Consider the following 25,532-nt stretch of genomic DNA (forward strand, 5'->3'; position numbering starts at 1 on the left):
ATGGAATAGTAGAATGGTAAAGACATGATTTAAAGCTGCCGGAGGGCCGAGATGATATTCCTAATTGATTGTGATGGATTCGACGTAGGGCACTCAAAGTTGAAAGAGCAATAAGTGCAAATTTAAAAGGTTTTCGTCTTTAGGAGCGCTGCCAGTTGTTGCTGCTGGGCTTCTCCCTGCATCGCAATCAACACTGGTGAATCCTTTGAGTTTTCGAATGGTGGTAAGAACATTATGGGGGGTTCACGCTGGTCGAACTCGTCCGGGAGCTGTCCACCAGTTGCTGGCTCTGAATAGACAAAAAGACGATAGGTTAGTTAGGTTAGGTTAGGTTGAAATTTAAATCGTAAATGTCGGGTGATTCGTTGCCTTTATTGCTGTTGGCGTCTACGATAATCGATTCCTGCGGCGCAGTCGGTGCGGGAGCCGAGACCACGGGATTGGATACGGATACCACTGTGGCGCCGTTCGGTTCCGAGTTCACGTTGACAGTGACAGAGACAGACGTGCCGGGGGGAACGGCCGACGGGACTGACAAAACCAGTTGAATTCCCTGAGGATTGCCGAAACGATCAGCAGCGTTGATTGCCGCCGGAGCGACGTATTTGGAGATAGGCTGTTGTTCCACGACGAAATCACCAGGTAGCCGCACAAACTGTTGCTCTGGCTGGCCAGGATAGTTTGCTCCCAAATAGGCCCCCGGATAGTAATAAGGTGATCCACCCAGACCATCAATACCGTATGCATTTGGAACGGGTCCAGCTGACGCGACGGCCAGAAAAATCGCCATAATCTGCATCCAACCAAACAGAGATACTATATAGTTGCATATCAATCAGTCACATCTCTTCTTCCCACACACAAATGTTCCAGGTTCTTGGTGGAATGGCTCATGTCCTTTGTTCCGCAAGACCAAATGAGAAGAAAAAAAAAGGTGACTATTGAGTTAAATTCGAGAACTGGTTATTCACCTGCCTAGCTCCTACCCAAAAAAGGTGATCTTTCTTTTTTATTTGTAATTTTACATTTCCAAGAGGAGAAAAGAAACAGAAAAAAAAATATATAAACACCAAAAAGTTCAACCGTGTCCTTGAAGCCTCGTTTGGCAGAGCCAGAAAAGGTTCTCTCTCTTTCGTTTCTTATTTAAAAAAATAAATAAAATACAATTGACTGGAGATCATTGGTTCGTGACGGTGAAGTTTTCCTTTCTATTCCGCAAATGACTCGGATGTTTTGAACCCTTTGACTGTGTGCCATTTGTTCTAAATCCCATCATCTTTTGTTGCAAGTTGCGGGGGGTAACGTTTAAGGTGAGGTGCGGGGGGAAAAAAGAAAATAAAATTGCCGAGCGGACAACAACACAAGACCACCGGCGGCCGTTGGACGACGATGATGAATATTCGACAAATGAAGGTCGAGGAGGGCGCAGATGGAAACCGGGCGGAATGCAAACTGCTGCTGAGCTTGCTGCTGCACTCGACTGCAAAAACTACCTAAACCTCGCCCAATCGACCTCTAGGAGCCCAGAGGCGATTATCGCGAAGAGTCCAAACGAGATCTCTTTCTGTCTTCTCCTTGTATGACCCTCGACTCTTTTACTTTTTCCGGAATTCAAGTGCTAAGATGTACCGGCCAGCCGCCAGCCAGCCTGAGTACGTCGTCTACAGACAACACCAGTCTCATCTCCTTTTCTTTAAATTTTTGTCTCAATTTTTATTATTCCGCCACCGTCAAAGAATTAAAAAGGTAACGACCGCTTTTATCAAATAAGGCAACAATGCAAGTGAATTTGGCTGCTCCTATAGGACAACTCCATTTCGACGACGATGGTGTCGTAATTCGGGTGTGACGAAGGCCGCGCTCAGATTTGGCGTGTCGTTGACATGACAAGGAAAGAAAGTTATTTCAATGAGAAGATCCAAACGAGATTGCCCATGATAAGGAGAGTGACCGTGATATCAACTTATTCAATATTAATTGCCAATTAAACGCCCAAAATATGTCCCACGTACAAGTGGGAGCACTCTTCACTGCTGCCGCTACAATGCGCTCTTCACTTTCATCATCGCTCAATTTCTCCGAGCTCGGCGATCACCTGCACGCGTGAAAAATCGGTCCAGCCGCTGGCAGATGTCCAGCGTTGCTATATTCACCCAATTTTTGCATCGAATTTTGGTTCTTGTTGATCAAACGTGAAAACAAAATACGACACAAATCACGACGACCAGCGAGAACAGTGTGCGATCATTCTCGACTTCAATCGAAATGTCAGAACGATATTATACAACAGCCCGGAAAAATCAATGAATAATTGTTACAACTAAACACAGCCCGGTGAAAATATGTTGTTGGCTCCTAATTATTGATAACTAGTAAGAGAGTGTGAATAAACTTACAAAGATCTTCATGGTTGGGGATGAAGCTGCAGAAAGGCTGTGTGCGCTTGGTGTGTAAAGGTGGCGGAGCGAGACTAAACCGACACTGAAGGTTTCAGATCTTCGAGACTTCAATTTATGCCCAGTGAAACATGGGGCGAAGCAGCCAGTGCTGCTGCGGCAGCACTTCCAGCAGACGGGCGATAGTAGTGGAGCGTTGGGAAGAAAAAAACACACACACTGGAGCTGAGCTTCCCATAGTCTGGCTTGACACTGAAAAAAGAATTGAGTAAGAGGCAAAATTAATTGAATAATTTTGAAAGACGTGAAGGTAAATTGAAAGAAAAAAAACGTACTGCTGATACGCACTGCGGGCATCATACATTTGTTTAGCGCAGCTGGCAAACATCTCTAAATTCGTTCCAGTGATCCATCACTAAAATAGGCTGTCAACAAACATCTTAATAATTCACGAAATAACAGGGATGGGAAACTATCATCACTGTTAAATTTGGCGTTTCTAAACTTCTGTAAGACATCTAAATAATAATAACATTGTTTAAACCGTGCATTAAATCTAACATTGAAAAATAACACTTGATTTCGTTATAGGCGACCTTGATGAAGAATCTCACGCGGAGAGACCTTGAGGAGCGCAGCGCTCTTCTAACCACCGCTCGAATTATTTTCAGGTTAAATTTTTCAACTAATTCATAATCGGCTCACATTGAGAAAAAAGAAAAAAAAGGTCGTGACATCGCCATCAAATTCTTTGTGCAGGAGACGGTAGCGCTTTTTGTACGAGTTCATTACCCTGGCGAATAGCAACTTTGTTGATTGCAACGGAACACATTTGCGAGATGGAAATGGCCGTGGAGTCTTTAAGATTAAAAAAACCCCAAGAACGTGACTCAATGGCCAAAGTGACAAACTGTTGAAAATATTGCGGCCACACCCGGATACAGAAAAACAGTATGTGGAAAAATATGATCAAAACGGTCGTACACGAATGGCGACAAGCGGATGCCGATTAGTCATCGAAATAAAAAAGAAAATCTTACGGCCACGGGCCGCTGATAATAAGTTGGCTCTATACACATCCACGCGACGGAGCAAAAATGACCGAAACCGGCATCTTGAATGCACTCCCGGGGGCGCTCAAGGCAAACGGGCCAAAGGATGAGGGATATCGAGTTTTTTTCCTCGTCTTATTTTTTTTTTTCTTCTTTGGCTTTTCTACCAAACATTTTCTCTGATGCGCCACGCGTTTATGTGTGTAGTACCCACATCTCCATCTCCCTTCCCCTCTCGATATAGAGGCACGTATGAGAGAGTTTATACCTGGTCGGTAATAATTGATCGTAACCTTGGCCATCGGAAGAGACAACTCTGTGTCATTTTAGTAACTCACATGTCCAGTGTTACTCCTATCATATTTTCGGCTGAGAACAAAAAAACGCCAGAAAATGGTTAAGGCGGGCAGCAGACAACAATGCGGAATGAATAGAAATCGGATGAATAGATACCTTTTCCGATTGCGGCTGACAGTTGATTTATCCTACCATCGTGAACGCTGTCTCAAAGGAATGTTATTCACCGCTCGAGTCAAGTGATGGTTATCTCACCTACGTGTGTAGCAAGTTCTCCAGCAGGTTGAGATGTTCTTGTAAATGGTTTCCACGCGGATGTACTTACAGCGTTTTAAGTTGCATATGGAGATACTAATGAACCAGCTTCTATAAAGGGACATGAATCAGGAATGAGTGGCACATTTTCTTTTTCTTTTTTCAGAACAATACGAACAGTTATTTTCTATGAATTGTTGCTCTTACCTGCTGATTTGCTGACCGTCATCATCAACAAAGTTGGTCGTTGCCAACCATCACCAACCAACCGCGCGCGGTCAGGAAATTCAACAGCGGTTTTGTACTTTTGCGTGTCGTGCGAATCGTTTTTTTTTTTAAGCAGTCGTGACACGTTCTTCTTGTTTCTCCTCTCCATCGTTTTCTTTACGTGTTTTTTTTTTCGCAACAATGACTAGTTTTTTTTTCTCTTCCGCCAACCGCTTGCGGCTTTATCCGATTTGTACTTACCATAATGCGATTCCAACCGCAAAATCTTCCGACAAATGACGATATACTACCTTTTTTGGAATCCTTTTGGCAATCACTTGTTTATTTTTTGAAATGTAAATTATCAATATAGGAATCTCGATTGTTACTTCATCAATAGTGTTGTCCACCTTTTGACATTTTCAAAATAATTTTCAACGTGAGCCATCGCAAAACAGCAAATAACGATTGGGGGGGGTTGAATTCTGGGGAGGAGATGGGGTCGGAGAAAAGTCATCACAGTCTCTTTCAATTGTTGTTGCCTTAGAACTCGTTATTTGTCTCGTAATCGTCATCAAATTCCTTGGGTTTGGCTTTACAAACGTTGAGGTGGACATTATATTGCTGGTCCAGGCCTAGGTAGCTGTCCGACATGAAATACAATGTCAACATCATGCGGCCGAGTCTTGCGGGGGTCGTGAAACTCAGTTGTTGTGTGCACTTCACTCTAGGCAAAGTCACGCGTTTCAGCGCTAGCAATTCCTGTTTCTCGATCGATCCCAGGGTTAGAAACCAACCCTCGTCTTTGGGTTTGGGAAATTTGGGAGCGTAAACAGTCCGGTTACTGCGGCCGGATGGGTTGTTCCCTTGGCCTCCAGCGCCGCCACCCAGAGATGGCAAACTTGCGGATTTTTTGGGTCGAGCTCCTCCAGTGGCGACAGGGGTTACCTCGAACAGGCTCTGGCGAGTGAAAGTGACATCCAGAAGGCACTCTTGATCTGCGGGTACGTCAATCCATACGGTCTCTTGAAGCCCGCAGTTGGGGATAATGGACAAGGGCACCGAGGTCGTTCCAAACTGGACAGACATTGCAATGTCGATGATGGGTAAATTTGAAAGAACTTGACGGACTTCCTGGATTTGATCCGGGCTGAAATCGGTGGCCAGGAGATTGCACATTTTCGCATAGTCGACAGCAAAGGCTTTTTGCAAGACGGGCAAGAACGTCAGAGGTTCTTGAGAAGATCGAAGGACGGGCAAGATGAAAGAATCAAAGTGTGGAAGCATGAGAATGGCTGGATCTTCAATCCACATCGCTTGAATCACCATCTGGAGTAACTGTTGGATACGCAAAGTGGTCGCCAGCCAACCGCCTTCGGCCGCCACATCCATCATGGCTTGCAAGATGCGGATCGCTTGATCCAGCACCGATTTGGTGTCCGTGACGTAGTCGGCGCAGGGCAAACTCAAGCGCGAAAAATGTGACTGGAAGAGCAAATGGGCCTTGGTGTGCGATGAATCGTACGTGTAAGGGTTGACGGGCAAAAGGCATTTCTTGGCCAATTCGGCATTGAGCAGGTCCTCGTTATGGCGAACGGGAAGTTCGTTATATTCGTGAGCATCACTCAAAATGGATAAAAGATCTTCCAGTTTCGTTTCGTGACCCAATCGATCGCGAAACAACTGCAACGTGTGGTAGCTCAGGTAATAATAGGAAGCGATCCGGCCGAGTGAAGTGGGTACAACGCGGCCACCTTCGTCCTCTATTTCAAGACAGGACGCGGCTTCCAGGACCGAGAGGGAGCGATGAATGAGCGACGTCAGATAATGGTTGACATCGGTAGGTTCCAGTTGTTCCAGTCCGTAATAGGCCGGGTTTTGGAGCAATCGCCGGAAGAAAAACGTCCAAGTCAGATAGTCAATTGCATCCTGTTTGGAGCAAATCGTGCCAGCCACAATTTCGGCGTTCAAATGTTCCGGCAGCACATCCAGCAAACTGGATTCGACAGGAAATGGCTCGTACAAAAATTTTTTGTAAAAATCTTTCTTGATGTCGTGCACAAGGACACAGGCGACTCCGTGATCATCATACTGTGGTCGTCCCGCGCGACCCATCATCTGCAATACTGCAAACAACAACAACAACCGGTTTTTAATCGACCATTTTGAAAGAAATGAAGGACACGAAGGCATTCTTCTTCTTACCATCTGTGATTGGCATGTCGACGTAACGACGCGATTTTCCGTCGTAGTATTCCGTGCCCTTGATAACGACCAAATGGGCAGGAAAGTTGACACCCTATTCATCAAAATCGCAATCTGTTAAATCAACACAAACACTGTTTTCTACTTAAAATAAATAAAAAATCTTACCCAGGCTAAGGTAGCCGTCGCAATGAGAACTTGAATTTTTTGGTTGACAAACAATTCCTCCACTAAACGGCGATCCTTCTCTGTCAGACCGGCGTGATGGATGCCGACACCGAAAGAGAGAGTCAACTTGAGATTTGGATCTCGGATGGAAATGGTGAGCTGCTCCATGTCTCGCTCTGGCATACGAACAAACTGTCGAGGGCTATCCTCTGCAGCTAGATAACCGATCAGGTCCAGGGCAGTCAACCGTGTTTGACGTCGAGACGAGACAAATACCAACACCGGCTTGTCTGGAGAATGCTGCTTGATAGCCTGGAACGTGGGTTTATTCATCGTGGCCATGCGGGGGCAATAGTGCTTACCGGGGAACCCGGAAATGTGAACTTCCAACGGAACGGGACGGACGGAGGGTCGAAAATTGAAGAGACCAACTTGGCCAATGTTGAGCCAATCGGCCAAATCGCGTGCATTGGCAACGGCAGTAGACAGGCCGATAAGGCGCAAAGAGCGACCAGTGTGTGACGCGATGAAGTTTGTACGGGACACGATGACCTCCAGGACTGGACCGCGATCTTCTCCCAGCAAATGGATTTCGTCGATGATGATTAGCGCTACAGCTCGAACGTAATCGCGAGTCTGCCAAGATCGACTAACACCATCCCATTTCTCGGGAGTCGTGACGATCACATCAGCCCGGCTGATGGCCCTGACGTCAGGTGTGACATCACCCGTCAACTCGACAACATTTTTGCCCAATCGGCGGCCTAGGCGCTCTCGCCAATCATCCATCCGCTCCCGCACCAACGCTTTCATCGGGGCGATGTAAACCACTTTAGCTTTTGGGTATTCCCGAAAGACACGGAACATGGCGATTTCGGCAACAATGGTTTTTCCCGAACCAGTGGGTGCGCCCAGCAAGACATTATGGTCCGTGTGATACAAGACGTGGAAAAGTTGCGTTTGAATGGGGTTGAAATAGGGAAACGAGTAGAGACTTTGCCACTCTGGATTCTTTAACGCAGCGACGGGCAACGGTTTCAGGTCCAACAGACCGGTGTGTGGCGGATGGCGTTCGGGTAGGATGAGATGCTGGAACGAAATGGGATAAGTGGTTTCGCAGCGAAGCCAACGGTCGCTGACAATGCGGATGTAGTACTGCGACGGCAGTGGCTCAAAGATTGGGATGGTGAAGACAATCACTTGCTCCTCCTTGCGTGTCACTTGTTTCTTTCCCAGCGAAATGGATTCGTAATGATATGTCGTGTTGTTTTCAGGGTCCTCCACCCACATCCATAACGGCTCCGACGAAAGACCGTGAATTCTGTCGTTCCAGCGAAAATCGGGTCGGATGCTGAGTCGAATTCGCAGCACCGTTCGCGTGATGGGTTGAACCGTAGCCTCTACATCCAGGTAAGGGAACTCGGATGCATTTCGCTTAACAATTGGGCCAGATCTTTGATTTTGAATCATAAATCCAATCTCTTTGCTGTCCATCTCGCGCAGTCGTTCAAGTGATAACTTTTTCTCTTCCAACTTGATGATAATATCTTGACCGAGAGTGCCAAATTGGCGCAACGGATGCTGCGAGTCCCAAACTCGTTGCTCAATCATACTAGTAGGACGAAATAAAAATTAGGTTAGGAAACTATAAATAGAAAATTATAACCTGTAAAATTATCTTACTTGGAAACCCGAAGAACTCTACCGGACATTAATGGCCAATTTTTGCGCAAAACAATCTCGAAAAGAGCTCGAGCAATACGAGACGAATTTTGGGCGATGAATGACTGATCGGAAATTAAACTAAACGAGTTGACGGATCCACGTGAAACGTAAGTCTGCATCAAAATGTTGACTTTGCCGTGAATATTCTCGCTACCGCCGCTGACAGGCAATTCGCAGTAAGTATGGAGATAATCGTCAAGCTCATCCAGCTCGTCATCACGCACTTTGAGCTGGTCAAACTCAGTTGCCATGGAGATGAGAGCGAAAATTTCGGCATCGTTCATAGCTTGATGCATTTGCTCGTTGAAGATCTCGACTGTGTCGTATTTGATGTAAAAGTGGCTAGCGGTTCGACCCAAATCGGTGGCGTGCAACAATCCAGTCTTTTCTTCGAAGCGGATCATTCGGGCTTTGTCCAAGGATCGGGCAGCCATAACGATCAATTCTCGGCGTTTTCCTCCCAAGTGGGGATCGTCAAATATCTGTTCCAGGTTGATGCCGTAAGCGATAGGGTTTTTCCTCATCCGAATGAACAAGTAGGTGTAACTTAGCCACTGGACGGCTTCGTCAACATTTGCAACCGTTCCGAGCGTAATTTCAGCGTTTAGGTTGTCTGTCATGGATTTTTCAAAGCTGCTCTCGATGGGATATTGGCACGTCAGCAACGAGAGGTAGTGGGCTAACTTGTCGTGGGATGTGATGATAGTTCCGTGTCCTGATTTGTCAAATTGGGGTCGACCAGCTCTACCAAAGATCTGCAGAACATCCAAGATGCCGATATCGACAAAGGCTCCGTGTTTAGCGTCGTAGATCTCGGTTCCTTTGATGATGACTGCGTGAGCAGGCAAGTTTACACCCCTAATTTTACACAATTGAATGAAATCATTGTGGAATTTGGATTAATATTGCCCTGGCATGCCAAATTTTATGAATTAAGAAAAGTGAATTCACTTACCATGCCAAAGTAGCTGTGCAAACCAGGACTCGCGCCATTCCGTCGGCAAACATTTTCTCCACAAGGTTTCGATCACCCCTCAGCATTCCGGCGTGATGAATTGCGAATCTACGAGACATTTAAAATATTAGCAAACATAAACAGAACAAATACAAGGACCTACTCACCCGTCTTTGAACAAGTCGACAAGATGCCTATTCCTCGATTTCCCTGCCGTTCTCATGGCGGTGCTGAATCCACTATTATCTTCTGGCTGGAATAAATGCAGCTGATTTTTTTCCTGCGCGATCATCCTTAAAGTCTAAAATATGCAAACAAATTGTTAAAACAGGAAGTTGCACAAAACATTTGACAAGGTGTGATACCTGGGCTGTCTTTAGAGTGGCGTTACGGGCATGGACAAAAACCATTACTTGATGTCCCTGTTGTACCATGGCGGCGACCTTATCATAACAGACGAAATCCATCTGTTGCATTTGTCGCATGGGATTAACCTCCTTCACACCGATGAATGTTTGAGATAAAGGCACAGGTCGGAAGCGCGAATCAAAGTAAAAGAGCCCCTTGTATGGATTGACGTGCAGAAATTGCGCTACGTCAACGTAATTGGGCAATGTGGCCGAAAGACCCAAGATTCGAATCATCATCTGGGACGATTCAACCTGGCGCAGCGTGCGGGCCACAAGAGCTTCAACTACGGGACCACGATCGCCGTGAAGTAAGTGAACTTCGTCGATAATTAGTAATTTTACCAACTGCGTCAATGCAATGTCACCTGGAATCAGAACATAAATCAATTATCGACCATAGAAAAATGAGACCAAAGTCAAGTTTCAACAAACCAGTGCTTTTCCTGGTAATAACATCCCACTTTTCGGGTGTTGTGATGAGCATCTGAGTGGCCATGATTTCGGCCTTGGTCAACTGCATGTCACCCGTCAACTCACGCACTAGCAGACCCAGTGGGGCCAAGCGTTTCCCGAAATTCTCTGCCATCTCGGCTGCTAAAGCTTTCATGGGGGCCACATACACAATCTACAAGTAAAACTGTGAGGGTAAATTTTAAAAGAATTTGTGAATGTACTTTTACCTTAAACTGATCTTTTCTTTCAAGGACTCCGTTAGTGATGTACTGCTTGATTTGATGCAAAATTGTCAACATAGCAATGTTCGTTTTACCGGCTCCGGTCGGAGCGCAAACTAACATGTTCTAAAGATAGAAAATAATTCTATGAAATTCTGTGTGGTGCGGAATTTGCTGGCGTTTTCCTTCTTACTTCATTAGTTCGGTAAGCGGTTTCAAATACTACGCTCTGAATCTTGTTCAGATTTTTGCAGTTGCCGAATGCTTTTCGACTTATGTCATCCAGTGAAGCGATGGGGATTAATTGGTTTCCTACTTCAGTTGGTGCTGGTTCTGATAGAGGAATGTTGATTTCCTCATATTTTGCGGTGTTGGTACGCACCGCAGACTCTGGCAACGCCATTTTCTTCCCACCAACGAAAGCTACCAGTAAAAGGTCAAGTAATGAATCATCTTAAAAATGGATTAAATGATATTCAGCATACATGAAGATTGTTTCGCCTCTGCTATTGAATCGTAAACGTTGGGATATTTGATTGCTTTACTAGCGGAATGTTTCATAATTGGAAGCGTCGAAGCCATGACCAACTGTTGCTCTCTACAAGAAAGAAAGTTTTATCAATTAACAATAGACAGCCCAAGAACGATGTAGTTATAATAAAGTTACTTACTGAAACATTTTCATCGATGACGCCTCTTCTACGTCATTCTCGTATCCTTGACGTAACTTCTGAAATCGCTTTTCCTCTCTTCGAACCTGCTTCATCAAATCCTTTTCCTGGGCAGATTGAACAAGCACTTGCCCACTGATAATGGGGCCAGCAGGATAAGGTTTTGGTTTGGATGAGGCCATGGCAACTATAGAAATTCATTTAAATAAAAAGTACTTTGGCGAGGTGAATTATTTTGATTTACCCTGAGTGGCAATCGATTTTTCTGCTTTCTTCATTTCCTTCCTATGTTCCAAGAGCTCTTGTATCAGTTCAAATCGTTCAAATCCCAGCAAATCAAAGAACTAAAGCCAAGACAACACAATGAACTTGATTCATTTGAATTTACACTGCAAAGCACGATGGAGAATATATCACCTCCGTTTGTAATTCATCGTCCGATTTACTGGAGCACAAAACGTTCATGATGGAATCAACGAGATCCGTAATGGGAATACTGAGAGCATTGCAATTAGAAAGAGCTAGCTGCTGCTCAAGCCAACCACGACCATGGGCTTTGCGCTGTGATTAAAGAGAAAAATGTTTCTCATTTTCAAAAAATAATAAAATAAATGGTACTCATTCAAATACCTCATATACTCTGGTCTCATTAGTTTTCGCTTCTTCCCATTTGAAACTAATAATATCTTTTTTTGTAAGTCCATCAAAATTGCTAGTGGGACTTCCCCAATCTATAAGCACTTCAACTCCACTGACAGAAACTTCATCTACTGGGTATATCTTCACATCTTTGCCAAATTCGGCTACACATTCTTCTGGGTTTTCATTCTTGAGGTACTTCATCACATTCTCAGGCAACTTGTTTGCCAAGTTTCTTACGTGCTATTTTTTAAAAATGATTAGCAAATAGCAAGTTTTATAGCGAAAAATAAAATCTGAAATACTTTGAGTGCTTCTTTTCCGAGTGAAAGATCAATTATTCCAAAGCCCAAAGAGGAGAGGTTTTTGGAGGTGACATCTTCCTTCTCCAAAAAGTACAAAAGTAGACCAATAGAACAATCCTCTACCACCTGTGCCCCACACTCATCTCCAACTATTTTATGGGCAACCTGTCTAAGAGGATTCAGCAGTGCTCTGGTATCTGCTGTATTTTTCCCCGATTTCTCCAATTCCCCAACCAAACTCACCCATGTGATCCTGTAAAAAAAAACTTTGTTTAAGAAGACAATTTGAAGATTGCACAGTTCTTACTTGTTGCTTTCTTCCTGATGTTTTATCCTAAGCTCACTTAAATGACAAGATGATGTCTCTGTCAATTTACCACATGTGGGAGAACCTAGATTTGTAAAAGCTCTCAGTGCTCTGGATAAACGAGGAGTAGGTTTCATTCTAGTTGTGAATTGATGGAATATATTACACCATTTAAGGTTTAATTAACCCTACTGAGAAAACAAAATTTCAATTGAAATTTAATTCACGAACTGCATGCAATATTTGATTTTACCGATTCCAAGGATTGAACTTGTGAATAACTTCCTGCTTTACAAAAACACACACAAATATTTTATAATACGTAATTGACAAATTTAATTGACTACGGGAATGCAAGGATGGACGATAAGACATAAGACAAGAGGCACCGGTAAATGATTCCTTCTTTCCAGCAATCGGTTCGTCTGCTTTGTTTTTTTCGCTTTCGTTTTCAAGTGACAACGCTAGGTGGTGTGGTCGTAGCCCCAGCTGGTTCAATTTAATTCAAACTGATTCTGCTCACACGGCACAGCCATTAAAAATAGGGAAAGATACCGATACCTTTATTTAGAATCCCGACACAAAATTTAAAATTAATTGTCGATTGTTTTAAATGCATAATAAAACAATCGTCCAAAAATCGGATATACGTACGTATCTAACATTGTCTTACATAGTAACATTACATCAGCAAATGTTCTATCTATCTAAAAGAGTAGCAGATTTTTATTTGTATCTAATGCCAAGGTGCCAAACCAGGCCAAACAATGATTGTTTACCCTTACACCAATGTTTCATGGAGCAATAAGTTATTATTGCACATGATAATGCCCAGATGTATAGAATAAAAACGTAGAAGATATCGATTGAATTTTTATTGAGGCTTCGCAAAATACACGAATGTACGTTCGGCAATTTCGTGTTTATAAAAAAATCTGGAACTTCTCCAAGCCAATCAGCTAGGTGACGACTCCATCAAAACAAATGAATTCGATTTTAAATGATCGACTGAACGAAAAGGTTAGACGTACGGACAAACAAGATGGGGAAAAATTTGCGTGACATCAAACAGCCTCCGTTCTTGGTTCAACCCGCTGTTTCTGAGCATCCCGACCTAGGTATTTTACTTAACTATATAGATCATCATCCGCATCATCTTGGAAGTTGCCTCCAGATCCTCCGCTAGGCTGACTGCCACCTGCAGCTGGTGCATTCGGGAATCTAATAAAAATGCATTCAGTATTATCATTATTCATGCAAGTCTGGCAGTGAATTATCTTTTACCTGAAATTAGTGCCAAAACCACGTGATTGCTGCAAAGTCTGTGAGAACATCTCGTATTTGCGGATATCGTTGTCTGAAACAGAACGACGAGCAAACTTCATGGCATCTTCAAAATGCGACCTCAGAATCTGGGGAACTGGATCTTCTTCTTCCATTTCCATATCCATATCAGGATTGGCGGCACGTTCTTTCTCCCTTCTGATTTCGGCTTCGATAGACTGGCGAATAGCCAACTTGCATGCACGTTGGCAAATTTCAGTCAAATCGGCACCAGAGAAACCGTGCGTAACTTTAGCCATGTAGATCAAATCCACATCCTAAAAATAGATATCAATTTAGATTGGTTCCAACGGACTATATCAAAGATTATTTACCGGAGCAAGAGGGGACTTTCGAAGATTAGACTTCAAAATGGCTTCCCGTGACTTCTCATCAGGTAGTGGGATGTAAATCAATTGATCCAAACGACCAGGACGTAATACAGCCGGATCAATGATATCTAAATTTCAAAAAGCAAACAGATGGGTAAATTTCATTGCGTAACAACTGATAAAAGATGCATATGTTACTGTTAGACCAAAAATACAAAGAAAAGAAAATTACCAGGACGATTCGTCGCTCCAATAATAAAGACGTTTTTCTTAGCACCCATGCCGTCCATCTCTGTCAAAACTTGGTTGATGACACGATCGGCAGCTCCTCCAGCGTCACCAGAGCTTCCACCACGAGCTTTAGCAATGGAATCGAGTTCGTCGAAGAACAAGACGCAAGGAGCAGCAGCACGTGCCTTGTCGAAAACGTCTCGCACGTTGGCTTCAGACTCACCAAACCACATGGTCAACAACTCGGGACCTAATAGAGATAAAATTAGTTTTGATTGAACAAATTTTAACTGAATTAATCTAAATTTTTTGTTTACACACCTTTGATAGAAATGAAATTGGCCTGGCACTCGTTGGCAATAGCCTTAGCCAACAGCGTTTTACCGCAACCGGGTGGGCCATAGAAGAGAACACCACGAGAAGGAGTCATGCCGAACTTGAGGAATTTCTCTGGATGTTCAACCGGGTATTGGACCAACTCTTGAAGCTCGCGTTTGACGCCTTCCAAACCACCAATGTCTTCCCATGAAACGTTGGGCACCTCCACAATGGTCTCTCGTAAGGCACTAGGCGTTGATTTGCCCATAGCGAACTGTTGATGAAAACACGAATGAAAATTGCTGTATGTATGTTTAACGCATTTCAAAATCAACACACCCGGAAGTTCTCCATAGTAACGGCCAGGGATGCCAGGACTTCAGCGTCGATTTGGTCCTCTTCCAAGTCAATGAGATCCATTTTCTCTCGGATCTGTTGGAGTGCAGCTTCTGAGCACAATGCAGCAATATCGGCACCAACGTGGCCGTGTGTTTCGGCGGCAACTTGTTCCAAATCGACATCATCGGCCAGTTTCATATTCTTGGTGTGAATACGCAGGACTTCCAATCGCCCAGTGGCATCTGGAATACCGATATCAACTTCGCGATCAAAGCGTCCGAATCGACGAAGGGCAGCATCAATCGAATTGGGTCGGTTGGTGGCAGCCATAACAATTACATGTGATCGCTGTTTCAAGCCATCCATAAGCGTCAACAACTGGGAGACGATGCGGCGCTCTACTTCACCATGGGTCTATAATAAAATCGAACATTTCTGTTAACAAGCCATTTCTTTTTAAATGCTAGTATTATTATTTGTTTACCTTTTCACGCTTAGGAGCAATAGCGTCCAACTCATCAATGAAGATGATAGCAGGTGAGTTTTTCTCGGCTTCTTCAAATGCTTTACGTAGATTACTTTCGGACTCGCCAGCCAACTTGCTCATAATTTCAGGACCTAAAACCGCTCATCAGTTAATTGAAACAACATCAAAAGCAAATAATCTTTCTTACCATTGATCAAGTAGAAGAAAGCGCCGGTCTCATTGGCTACAGCACGAGCGATAAGTGTTTTACCGGTACCAGGAGGTCCAAAGAGTAGAATACCACGGGGTGGCTTCACACCAATCGCTTTGAAAAGCTGGGGATGACGCAAAGGCAATTCTACCATCTCTTTAATGAGAGCCAATTGCTTACGAACACCTCCAATGTCGTCGTAACCGACAGCATTCAAAGCCTCCTCCTCTTCCTTTATGAATAAAATTCCATTTAACTTTACTGTATCTATTTTGTTTTGTTTAAATAATTGATCATTCATACCTCTCGTTTGATTGGTTCACCCTCACAATGAATGACTGTGTCTGGAGCGACGATGCAATAGGGAACAGGGTCCGTTTCAACCACTAATTTTTAGGTACAAAAACCAGTATTACTTAAGGATGTGCTAAAACCAAACAAAAGTTGGTATTACCTTTAAACTCCACTGCACGCATTCCTCCGCGGACAATAAATATGTCGCCTTTATGAATTGGACGATATGCTTCCAGAAAGTATGGCTTCAGGTACACATCAAAGAGACTTCCTGTGAGTCCCTCCACTGTATCATCAATTGGCAGAACATGGATTCGTTTGCCGTACTTCACATCAGGGCATGGGGAAACTGACACTACATCTCCCAACCTGACACGCAGGTTGTTTCTGACAACACGATTCATCCTGATCTTTTCATTTGATACAGACTCATCAGACAAGACAATGCACACAGTTTCTTTCCTTTTCTTCCCCTTAAGTAGAACTGTGTCACCTTTAAAGAGCTGTAGCTCATCCATTTTTTCCTTTAATCCAAACAAACTATTAAGATATTACATTAAACAGACTGCAAACAAATTCAATGTACCTGGGACATGGCAACAACAGAGTTGTCATCATTTACAGCCTCCTCGACTAGAAGCCTATTCGGCTTCACCTTATTCTTCAAAATAGCTGTCGACAAGTCTTCATTCCTGTTAATAAAGAAAACATTTACTCAGTAAACACAGAACTGTCTCATTTAACCATAAAAAAATATATCTGTTGTCCAAAGCAAAGAATGAATCACTTGAACTAATACAAAATGGTTGATTCAATTATAAATCAATCAGACGTAAGTCGGACATTTAAAGGACAATGACTTTGTTACATCGTAAATAATTATCATAAGGAAGATTCTAGATTGTTTTGTCGGAAACAGAAACTCATCCCAGCTTATGGTGGGATAAGACTCGAAATAAAAAGAATTTTTACCCTTTCGGTTCTGCCATGATGATGCTGATTTATTCGATAACTCTTTTAATGAAAGCAATGACAGTTTTTGGTTACGAATGGCTCAAAAAACGAACTGATCTCGACGTGTTCACCTGCGACTGGTATGAGTTGAAACCGCCGAATGAATTTACCCCTCGTCACGACGATGCAGTACGGAAAAGTTCCCTCAACTGCCGGATTGCAGCAGTGTGGCCACACCAAGAAAAATCCCTGTTCTAGCTTTCAATACAGCTGAATCACAGAGGTTGCAACACTTTCTCAATTAACACCCAACTTCAAATTTATATTTTTTCAAAGCGCATTTATATTTTCTAATTTAAATCTCCTTGTGATGCGCCGTTTTTATTTGTCAACATACGAATAAAAACATATTCGTTAAAATAACTGGAAATTAGTTATAAATTTATAATCTGCTTTGCTGGCCTGCATGAGTGCATGCCCAACTAAATCCCTTAAGGAATAAGGACCGATTTGTTTTTTTTTTCTTTTGAAATTGGTTTTTAATTTCAAAATCCCAGAAGGGATATTGTAGAATCCCCATTGGGAAATCGTTTAACTAGTGTTTTGTACTGAACAATTTTAAAAGTTTTCAGGTGTTGTATTATTGAGGGAACGGCTCTAGTGACATTGATTTTTTCAAAATACGTTTTTAGCACGTTTCTGCTCGCTTGACATCATTTCTAGTTACGCAATAAAAATGTCTCATCACAACAGACGGCCGGTAACGACTGGGTAAGCCCCACTAACGATTTGGCCAACCAATCCTGCTGTGTCTTACTGATAAAAGAAAATAACCGAAAAATTGTTTTACGAGGCGTGATGACCAATGCTCGAGATAAACCATAGCGCTATTAACTGAACCGTTAATAAGGCCCTACATGATCCGCTCATATATGAAGGGGAAAATAACTATAATCTGAAAAAGAACATTCATTTTCTAAAACTTAACTTATATTTCCGATGAACCCATATGTCATTTGATCAGTTTAAAAAAAAAAGCGTACTTTCACAATTGTTCATTTTATACGAGAGAAATCAGATTTCGTTTGACGGGAATGTGGGATAAGAAAATTTTCTATAAAAATCTGCATCGTATTTCACAGTTGGCGTTGAATGGCGTTGTATGTGTGAAACAAGGCAGCGATTTCGCTTCGCTAATCATATAATTCCGTTTAATTGGTCCACTACGTTTCACTCTCGCAAAATTTGGTCCTTGTTCGTATTTGTATGAAATTTAAAAAAATGCACTCTGGAGGTAGAGAAGAATGAAGGGACGAAAACAAACGAAACCAAAGCATGATTCGTATTTTAAAAAAAAAGTCAAAACCAATGATATGTGTTAAACTAAAGTTGAAGGGAGATCGAGCTTTTGTTTATCAGATCGAAAATCCCCATTGAAATCTTTAGATTCAGTATGCATGTTTTCCGTCAACACCATATCTCCCATGTAGTTTTCGGCCAGCAGCTTGTCATTTGCCCTACAAAGAGGTGAATAAGACAATGTTAATATCAATCAGCGATTTAAATTGGAATAATTGAATTCACTTTTTAGCACCACGCCAGAGGCAACAGCAGAGAATAGCAGCCATTAGGAGAATGATGCAAACGCCAGCAATGGACCAAAAGGCCACTGAAATAGGAGTGTTGGGCTCCCACCAATACTAAAAATTTAATCGATTATTTATTGGCAATTAATAAATTTTTGAATTTTAAAAAAATCACCTCTGTGAATGGCCGATAGGTAGGCAGAAGCACCCCGACAACGGAAGGCATGTACTCCGACCAAAATGCGCATTCCTGCTGGCGATAATTGAACTCTAACGTCGAATTGTCTGTTCGATTCAAGTTCAAGTACTGCAGCCACCCGTGACGCATCTCAGGCCAGTTGATGTTGTAAATGGCAACGGGCGTGGGTCTCCTAAAAATTCGTGACAAATATAAATAAATCTTGATAGAAAAGTTAATTTGGTCGCTTTATAAAATCAAATTACCCGTAGCGAGCGAAATTGGACAAAGCTTTCATAAAGAATTCAGACATGCGTCGATCGTCTTCATTCCACTGTTTACGTTCTACTCTGAGATCTTCTGGGAAAAATTCTGCGAAAAAACCAAAACAAGATGATGTCAAAGTTTATCAATGATTCAGTTTGATTATTTCAAATTACCTGGGTCCATAAATGGCGCGCCAGTTAGGAAGAAATATTCGATGTTGTGTGGCACTCTCGACCAAAACGGATAGTTTAATGCGTTGATGGATGTATTCAAGACGTAAGAATAGGTTGGCACCCCACTGTCGACCATCATTTTGATCATACTGTCACTCGGAGATTTATAGAGTGCATCAGACATGAACTAATAAATTGAAAAACATATTATTAGACATTTAGATTCTGCTATATACTTGTTACGTTTGTTGAAATTTGCACTTACGTTGATGTACTCCTCTCTTATGTGAGTCGTGTTTTTGGGATCGGGCCAATAAGTGTACATGTACTTAATGGCTCTATAAATTCCATCCGGATTGTAGGTATAGTTGTAGCGATGAATGTATTCACGAATTTTCATGTCGAAAAACTGTTCGGTTATTTCGAAATTGGGCAGGAGGCTTTTGTTGTTATCTGAGTAATAATGATAATGAGTCAATTTAACCACAGAAGAAAAATATAGAATAAAATTAAAAAACTCACAAACTACGTAAGCCGCTTCATCCGCCGTAACTCCCGAAAGGTAGCGCATTCCGGGATTGAATTTCCGCATTCGTATCAATTCTTCGGGAATGTCGGGAAGGAATCCCCAATCTTTCGATTCCCAACCTTCGTACCAATTATTCGCAGGTTTGCGAATTTCCCGATCAACGACGGGACTCCAAGGCCAAGTCCCGACATCCGGCTGCTCACAAAAGTTCATCATTAATCAACGCCAAATGTTATAAGATAATTGAGTGTAAGTCTTACGTTGAGTCGGACGTTGCCCAGCTCTTCAAAGCTACGAGATCTTAAGCATTCGATAAGTTTGTGAGATTGGTCGACTAAGCAGCCCAATCGTTCACCGTAAACCCGACTTGTGTTTTGCACTCGCAAGAGATCCTGAACAGCAGCCCAATCAGCCAACGGAGATCCACTCTATTTTAAAAACAGCCATAATTTAACGGTACACTAATAGCGCAATAAAATGATGTGATCACTTACTTGACCGAAAACTTGTCGCACCATATGGCTACTACCGGGTGTTATGGCAAGTAGGCCAGCAGCAGCAGCACCAGCGCCTATAAAAATTTGAAAAAAAGATGTAACACAAATGTGAAATGACTCGAGCAATGACTGTTATACCTGGTCCGTAAACGGTGATCAAATCCTTGTTGCCGTTGAACGCGTAGATATTATCGTAGACCCACTGCAGGGCCATGGTCAGGTCCAACATTCCATAGTTGCCAGGGGAATATTCGTTGGCTGTGCTGAGAAATCCTGAATAACGTTTGCAATCAAACGATAAGTAGGACCACAGCATTTTATCACAATCGTGTAAATAATCGTACCCAAAGCTCCCAGGCGATAGTTGACCGTGACAACAACGACGTCACCGACGGCTGCCAACATGTGGCCCGGGAAAGTGTTGGAAGCTCCGCGTTCAAAGTCACCGCCGTGAATGTAGAAGATGACCGGGTATTTCTCTGGCACAGCTCCAGTCTAATTTAGAATTTTAAATGACAATCAAGAATCAGGCTTGATTTAATTGAAGAATTAATGGTCTTACTGTCGGCGTGAAAACGTTGAGGTAGAGACAATCTTCGTTCATGTAACGGACACCTTTGGAAGCCCCGACGTATTGAACGGGTTGAGGACAAGCTGGGCCGAAATCGATGGCGTCCCAAATACTCCAGGCTCTTTTCGGTCGTGGTGGCTATAAAATAGGAAATTTGGGCGCCAAAAGAAATTTAATGTATTTCCGCTGAATGAATTCCGTGCATCGTGTAGTTGTTGTAGTAATTCTCACCTTGAATCTGCCTTCGTTCACGGGCGGTGTGGCGTAAGGAATGCCGAGAAACGTGCTGATTCTTCGCCAGAGTTTCCCGTTGTGGTAAACACCTGGGCGGTCGCCGATCGGGACTCCCGGCCCGTCGAAAAGGTGGACGTAAAAGCCCCGGATTCTTCCGTACGGAGTCGTGACGGAAATGTCCCTTTCTTGCACGTTGGACGCGTAATCCGGCCGACACGTTCCCATCAAATCCGGTCGCCATTCGTCAAAAACACCACAACCTATTGGGGTCAGAAAATGTTAACTTTTAAAATAGATTCGGTCAGTCATTAAGAAGAAATGAACTAAATTACCTGGGAGTTTAGTTCGTGGATTATTCTGTCCGTAATTGGAATTGACGGGATTGGTGTTGACCCGAGTGCGGCTGTTGAGGTAATACGATCTGTCACGATCCAAGCCCCTCTCACGTTCCCGTTCACGCTCCCTCTCACGCTCCCGTTCTTTCTCACGCTCCCAATTCGACTGCGATCCTCGGCTGTCCTGGTCCAGGCTGCTGCTGCTGCTGCCGCTGGATAAAGCGGGAGCCAATCCACCTCCCGTTTGAAAACTGGGAACTTTGGAATCGAACAGAGCTTTGCTATCGTAGTTTTGATTGCGTCCGTCGATGTAACCCCGTGAATCTGAGCTGGGATAGCGGCCGTAACTCGGATTATTATTCCCGTAGCCGGAAGCAGTGCTCTGAGACTGGCGATTAGGATCGTAGCCCTGGGCTCTGAATGGATCCGAATTGCCCCTGGAATCGTATCGCGTTTCGGAAACGCGATCGTTGGATCCCCAGTTGGGACTGTAGCGGTCCGTGTTGGCGATGGCCTGTTGATTTCTCAATTGCTCCCGAGTCCGTTCCCAATAGATGGTGTCTTTGTTGGCTGCTGCTGCGCTCGCATTGTTGATGGACGACCCGTAAGCACCACTGCTGCTACTTGATGAATAGCGATTGCGGGGATCGTCGTAGGCAGCGTTGTAGGGTTGACGATTGACGTTGAACGTTCCGTAAAGGCGTGTGTGCTCCGTCGTTTGAGCGTTCACCCAACTACTCCAAAAACAGGCCATTAACCAGATGGTAGTAACGCTCAGCAATTCACACAACCTCATTTTTTTTCGTTTGTCTTGATTGAGTTCAGGCCAACTGGAGAAACAAATCACAAATCACATATTTCCCTCGTCCCGCCCAACACAAACCAACAAAATTCTACAAACTGAACGATTTTTCACGCATTCAGAGAATAGAAGAAATTGGAACAAAACAAAAGAATAACTGAGCCAATGTTTCCCCCTCGATGGGAAAATGTATATCAGAACGAACAACACAAACAATAGTCCAGGCAGCAGCACAAAACTGAACTTGAGCAAAGGAGAAAAGCCAGCAACTGTGTGTGTGTTGTACACTCCCCAAGCGTCTCGACTCTAAAAACTTGTTGTAAAAGGCAATTCTCTCTACTCGTCGGCCACGGTTTTACCTATAGAAAACGGCGGATTCCAATCCGAAACCGGACTGGAACTGTTTTCCCTCAGGTGTTCACGAAACGGCGATTGTCAGCTATTTTCCACCCACCACCATCACCCCATTCCAGGCCCACAACTTCCTCCTCTTTTTATATACCTGTAGGCAAAAGCGGACCGCCCTTATATTCTGCTTTTATCAACTTTCTACTAGTCGCGTCCCAACCAGTTTTGTTTTTTTCTTATTTTTATCCCCTCGCACTTGACCTGTGGTGTGTATATAGTTACACCAACTTCCGTCGTCCTTTTTTCTTTTCTTGTGCGCATTGTTTCACATTTTTTGAGCAACTGCTGTAGCGATAAGGATTCCAATGCGGATCACGTTTGAACGCTTTTCCGAGGAGGCGATTCCAACGACCGAATCCTATCAAACTGAACGGACATTTAGTATTTCTTTTTAAATTTCGCGCGATATTATTTGAAATGAAATGAAAATGTCTGCAAATGAAGTAGGATGCATTTCTTTGTTGCGTAACGACTGGTCAACGACTTTTGCAATTGTTTTTGAAAGATAGTACGCAAGAAGATAGCGGTCATGGCAATGACAAAGTTTTTGTGATGTCATCAAAAATGAAGTTTAATCTTCTGATTTGATTGAAACCCTTATCTCTTATATATTTGTATAATCAAAACAGCCGTTTTAGATTCGAATCATGGTGCAACAATTTAGTCCCGGAACTACTCAAAAAAAACAGTTTAAAATTTTAAAAAAAGTCATCATCGTCAATTCGAATCACTCGTGACTTTTATTGACTCCACCCTTTTTATTTTCAAAAAAGGTGAGCTTGAAGTGAATTTTTCAAATTAATTTTATTAAGAAGAGAAAAAGTTGGTCGCTAGATGGGGTGGCGATGCACAACAAATTTGAAAATAAAAGCGGCTCTTGGCGCGTTATCCTACGGTCCAGTTCGTGAATTCTTATGTGTAAACCCACATTGAATTAATTGAAATTAGGCAGTGTTATTGATGGTCAGCCAATATATGCACGCATTCAAATATTTGGTTGCTTCATTTAGTTGTTTATTGCCGAAAAGAAGTTCATCTATAATTCTATATAATGTTTTCTATTTATACCCTCAGTTGGTCTATTTATAATAAGATGTGAAAAATGGGCGTTGCAATTAACGGGCAGTAGCGAGTCCGATTCGATCCATTCCGAAATCATAGATGGAATAAAACTTGCCAATGAAAATGTCACCCAAGATCCACAGCGGGCCGGACGGCGGTGGGATATCCAGTCCAAGGAATCCAGAAATGCAAGTGCTGGTGTTGGTAGTGGGGTCGTCAACCTTTGTTACCCCCACCACCACCAAATAGTAGATGGTAAAATTAATTTTAATTGAATGCTCTATATCCTGTTATACCTTTAGAATGTAATCTTCGCCCTCCAGAGTGTAGGGCAATCCGGAAATGGTGATTGTAATGGGGGGCAGGTACGGAATTCTAAGACAACTTATCTATAGATGTAATTGAATAATATAAAAACCAATCATTATTCATTTCTAGAATGAATTATGGGCGCATAAGAAACGTACGACAGCTTCTCCATTGATGATGTTGATGGCACCAAGGAGTCGGTTGAGAAGGTTGACTTCTTCGGCTGGTCCAGCGATGACAGAAGTGCCAGTATCGGAAATCATTTCACAACCGCCATCGCAGAACGGATATTCAGGAATGCCTTCAATCATCAGACTGCATAAATAAATCAATGTTTTATAAAAATAGAAATAGAAATGATTTATAGAAAATGAAATATAAGATCGAACCCGTCGGCTCTGAATTGCCAGTATGCTTTGCGGGTGACTGGGATGTAATTGATTTCACCGACGTAATGATCGGGATTGGTGCCGCCAAAGACAATTTCACCGCCGTTGACTGGATCGCTAGCATCTCTGCCAATCAAATATTCATTAATCGATTATGGGGCACCATAAATGCAAGTGTATGTACATCATGTTTTATATAGGCTACCTGTTGAGCCAGAAAGAAAAGACGGGCTCATCGACCAAACCCTGGGCCAGCATGTTCTGGAACATGGGGACTACACCTTGGACGGCAATGTTCGGGTAAGACATGCCCAAAATACCGTCGAAACGACCAGCGACGAATGTAACTCCCGGTTCGTTAACTGCCTCGGCAAACGTCTGGTCAATCACCTGAGCCCCGGCCACACCCAGAATATCTGTCGACAGAAAACCGTTCATTGCTCCGGTGCCATACTGGATGCTGAACTCGGTTCCGTTCGGTTTGTAGGTGTCGGACAAGGACGAATTGTACTGATTGTGAACCTCTGATTGGTGAAATCAAAACCGGTGCATTAATTATAGTCATAGTGGAAGGTTTTAAATTCATTTGAATCCTCTTATTATAGCCTACTGCAAGCAAGATTATCTTCGGAGCACTGGCTGGACGGTACCCAAAGATTGGCTGATCCCGTGTCGAAAATCACGGTGAAATCCTGTGGAGGAGTGCCCAAAGTGATTGGACCAAAGTATTGAGACTGTTTTGAATAAAATAGAAAATAAAAGAGAAAAGAGATTTTCAAATCCAGCAGCAGTCGAATTATGTTGTTTTCCAATTCATTTATTTTATACGTCTTGGAAATTTCTCAAATCTTCCGTAAGAATTTTGCCGCTGCTGTAACGATTTCGCGTTCGTTCCATCGACTGTTCGACGAGGCTCATCGAACTGCGTGCCGTGGGCAGTCGTTCCAAAGGGATGCTGTTTGCACATTACATAACCCAATGATACGTGTAAAAAATATATTATTTTTTAAAACGTGAATATTGCTTATTGGTCACACGATAAAAAATAGAAAGCATATAAATAAACTTTTAAACGGCATTTTTTTCTTTAAAATTTATTTTCACCTGAGCAATTTTGCGGCAGCGCTAAAACCAACTAGAGCGAATAAAACGAAAATCTTCATTTCCGTTACAAATAAAGACAAAATATATTTCTCGTCTGTAAGGAAGGAATCAACTGACTTCTCTGGCGCTTAATCAATTTGAGCTTCTAAATTTAAAAGCCCAGAATAACGAAATATCAAGCAACATACTATGTACTATACAATCTTATCGATTAGACTCGTGTGTTATTTTCTTTTGCGTGTTGACGTAAACAAGCTAGCGCTGTATAATCTCGTTACTGTTTTTACTCTTATCGACCATGTTTGTCTTTACGATAGTTAATTTGTTAACTAATATTATAAGCTGTTATTACAT

General features: G+C 42.8%; 4 protein-coding genes across 7 annotated transcripts; all 4 read right to left on the reverse strand.

Moving 5' to 3' along the window:
• Positions 1 to 388: 388 nt before the first annotated feature.
• On the reverse strand, positions 389 to 12,676 carry LOC124196252 (activating signal cointegrator 1 complex subunit 3-like). 3 transcript variants are annotated; one of them, XM_046591168.1, is made up of 18 exons: positions 12,520 to 12,676; positions 12,267 to 12,454; positions 11,960 to 12,212; positions 11,646 to 11,897; positions 11,433 to 11,576; positions 11,260 to 11,359; positions 11,016 to 11,202; positions 10,830 to 10,942; positions 10,538 to 10,767; positions 10,351 to 10,470; positions 10,103 to 10,295; positions 9,626 to 10,035; positions 9,428 to 9,561; positions 9,261 to 9,368; positions 8,264 to 9,163; positions 6,581 to 8,192; positions 6,413 to 6,506; positions 4,530 to 6,333 (listed from the first exon to the last, which is right to left on the reverse strand). In XM_046591168.1, the coding sequence occupies exons 2-18, from the start codon at positions 12,401 to 12,403 to the stop codon at positions 4,751 to 4,753; spliced, it is 6,570 nt and encodes a 2,189-aa protein (XP_046447124.1). In that variant the 5' UTR covers positions 12,404 to 12,454; positions 12,520 to 12,676; the 3' UTR covers positions 4,530 to 4,750. The 3 variants fall into 3 exon arrangements, 2 of the variants coding, with proteins under 2 accessions (XP_046447124.1, XP_046447123.1); XM_046591167.1 differs by having other exon boundaries at positions 12,267 to 12,457; XR_006875630.1 differs by lacking the exons at positions 11,260 to 11,359; positions 11,433 to 11,576; positions 11,646 to 11,897; ... (1 more) ...; positions 12,267 to 12,454; positions 12,520 to 12,676 and adding exons at positions 389 to 793; positions 2,397 to 2,648; positions 2,732 to 2,821; positions 3,902 to 4,111 and having other exon boundaries at positions 4,208 to 6,333; positions 11,016 to 11,218.
• Positions 12,677 to 13,126: 450 nt separating this feature from the next.
• Positions 13,127 to 17,045, reverse strand: LOC124196254 (transitional endoplasmic reticulum ATPase). 2 transcript variants are annotated; one of them, XM_046591170.1, is made up of 13 exons: positions 16,866 to 17,045; positions 16,753 to 16,794; positions 16,367 to 16,472; positions 15,941 to 16,304; positions 15,790 to 15,872; positions 15,484 to 15,718; positions 15,294 to 15,427; positions 14,810 to 15,223; positions 14,474 to 14,744; positions 14,154 to 14,402; positions 13,925 to 14,049; positions 13,551 to 13,867; positions 13,127 to 13,487 (listed from the first exon to the last, which is right to left on the reverse strand). In XM_046591170.1, exons 2-13 carry the CDS (start codon positions 16,767 to 16,769, stop codon positions 13,394 to 13,396), a joined length of 2,409 nt encoding a protein of 802 aa, XP_046447126.1. In that variant the 5' UTR covers positions 16,770 to 16,794; positions 16,866 to 17,045; the 3' UTR covers positions 13,127 to 13,393. The 2 variants fall into 2 exon arrangements, with proteins under 2 accessions (XP_046447126.1, XP_046447125.1); XM_046591169.1 differs by having other exon boundaries at positions 16,753 to 16,985.
• Positions 17,046 to 17,702: 657 nt separating this feature from the next.
• LOC124196257 (cholinesterase-like) lies at positions 17,703 to 22,222 on the reverse strand. The gene is made up of 14 exons (XM_046591176.1): positions 21,102 to 22,222; positions 20,767 to 21,029; positions 20,527 to 20,673; positions 20,309 to 20,459; positions 20,103 to 20,237; positions 19,962 to 20,038; positions 19,728 to 19,895; positions 19,461 to 19,662; positions 19,204 to 19,391; positions 18,939 to 19,125; positions 18,765 to 18,870; positions 18,496 to 18,691; positions 18,319 to 18,434; positions 17,703 to 18,251 (listed from the first exon to the last, which is right to left on the reverse strand). Exons 1-14 carry the CDS (start codon positions 21,898 to 21,900, stop codon positions 18,113 to 18,115), a joined length of 2,874 nt encoding a protein of 957 aa, XP_046447132.1. The 5' UTR covers positions 21,901 to 22,222; the 3' UTR covers positions 17,703 to 18,112.
• Positions 22,223 to 23,306: 1,084 nt separating this feature from the next.
• Positions 23,307 to 25,340, reverse strand: LOC124196259 (lysosomal aspartic protease-like). Its single transcript, XM_046591178.1, has 8 exons — positions 25,179 to 25,340; positions 24,903 to 25,029; positions 24,685 to 24,808; positions 24,280 to 24,598; positions 24,075 to 24,200; positions 23,844 to 24,000; positions 23,673 to 23,765; positions 23,307 to 23,597 (listed from the first exon to the last, which is right to left on the reverse strand). The coding sequence occupies exons 1-8, from the start codon at positions 25,235 to 25,237 to the stop codon at positions 23,430 to 23,432; spliced, it is 1,173 nt and encodes a 390-aa protein (XP_046447134.1). The 5' UTR covers positions 25,238 to 25,340; the 3' UTR covers positions 23,307 to 23,429.
• Between the last annotated feature and the right edge of the window lie 192 nt (positions 25,341 to 25,532).

Source organism: Daphnia pulex, chromosome 6, assembly GCF_021134715.1.
Source record: "Daphnia pulex isolate KAP4 chromosome 6, ASM2113471v1".
In the NCBI taxonomy this organism is placed as follows: Eukaryota; Metazoa; Arthropoda; class Branchiopoda; order Diplostraca; family Daphniidae; genus Daphnia; species Daphnia pulex.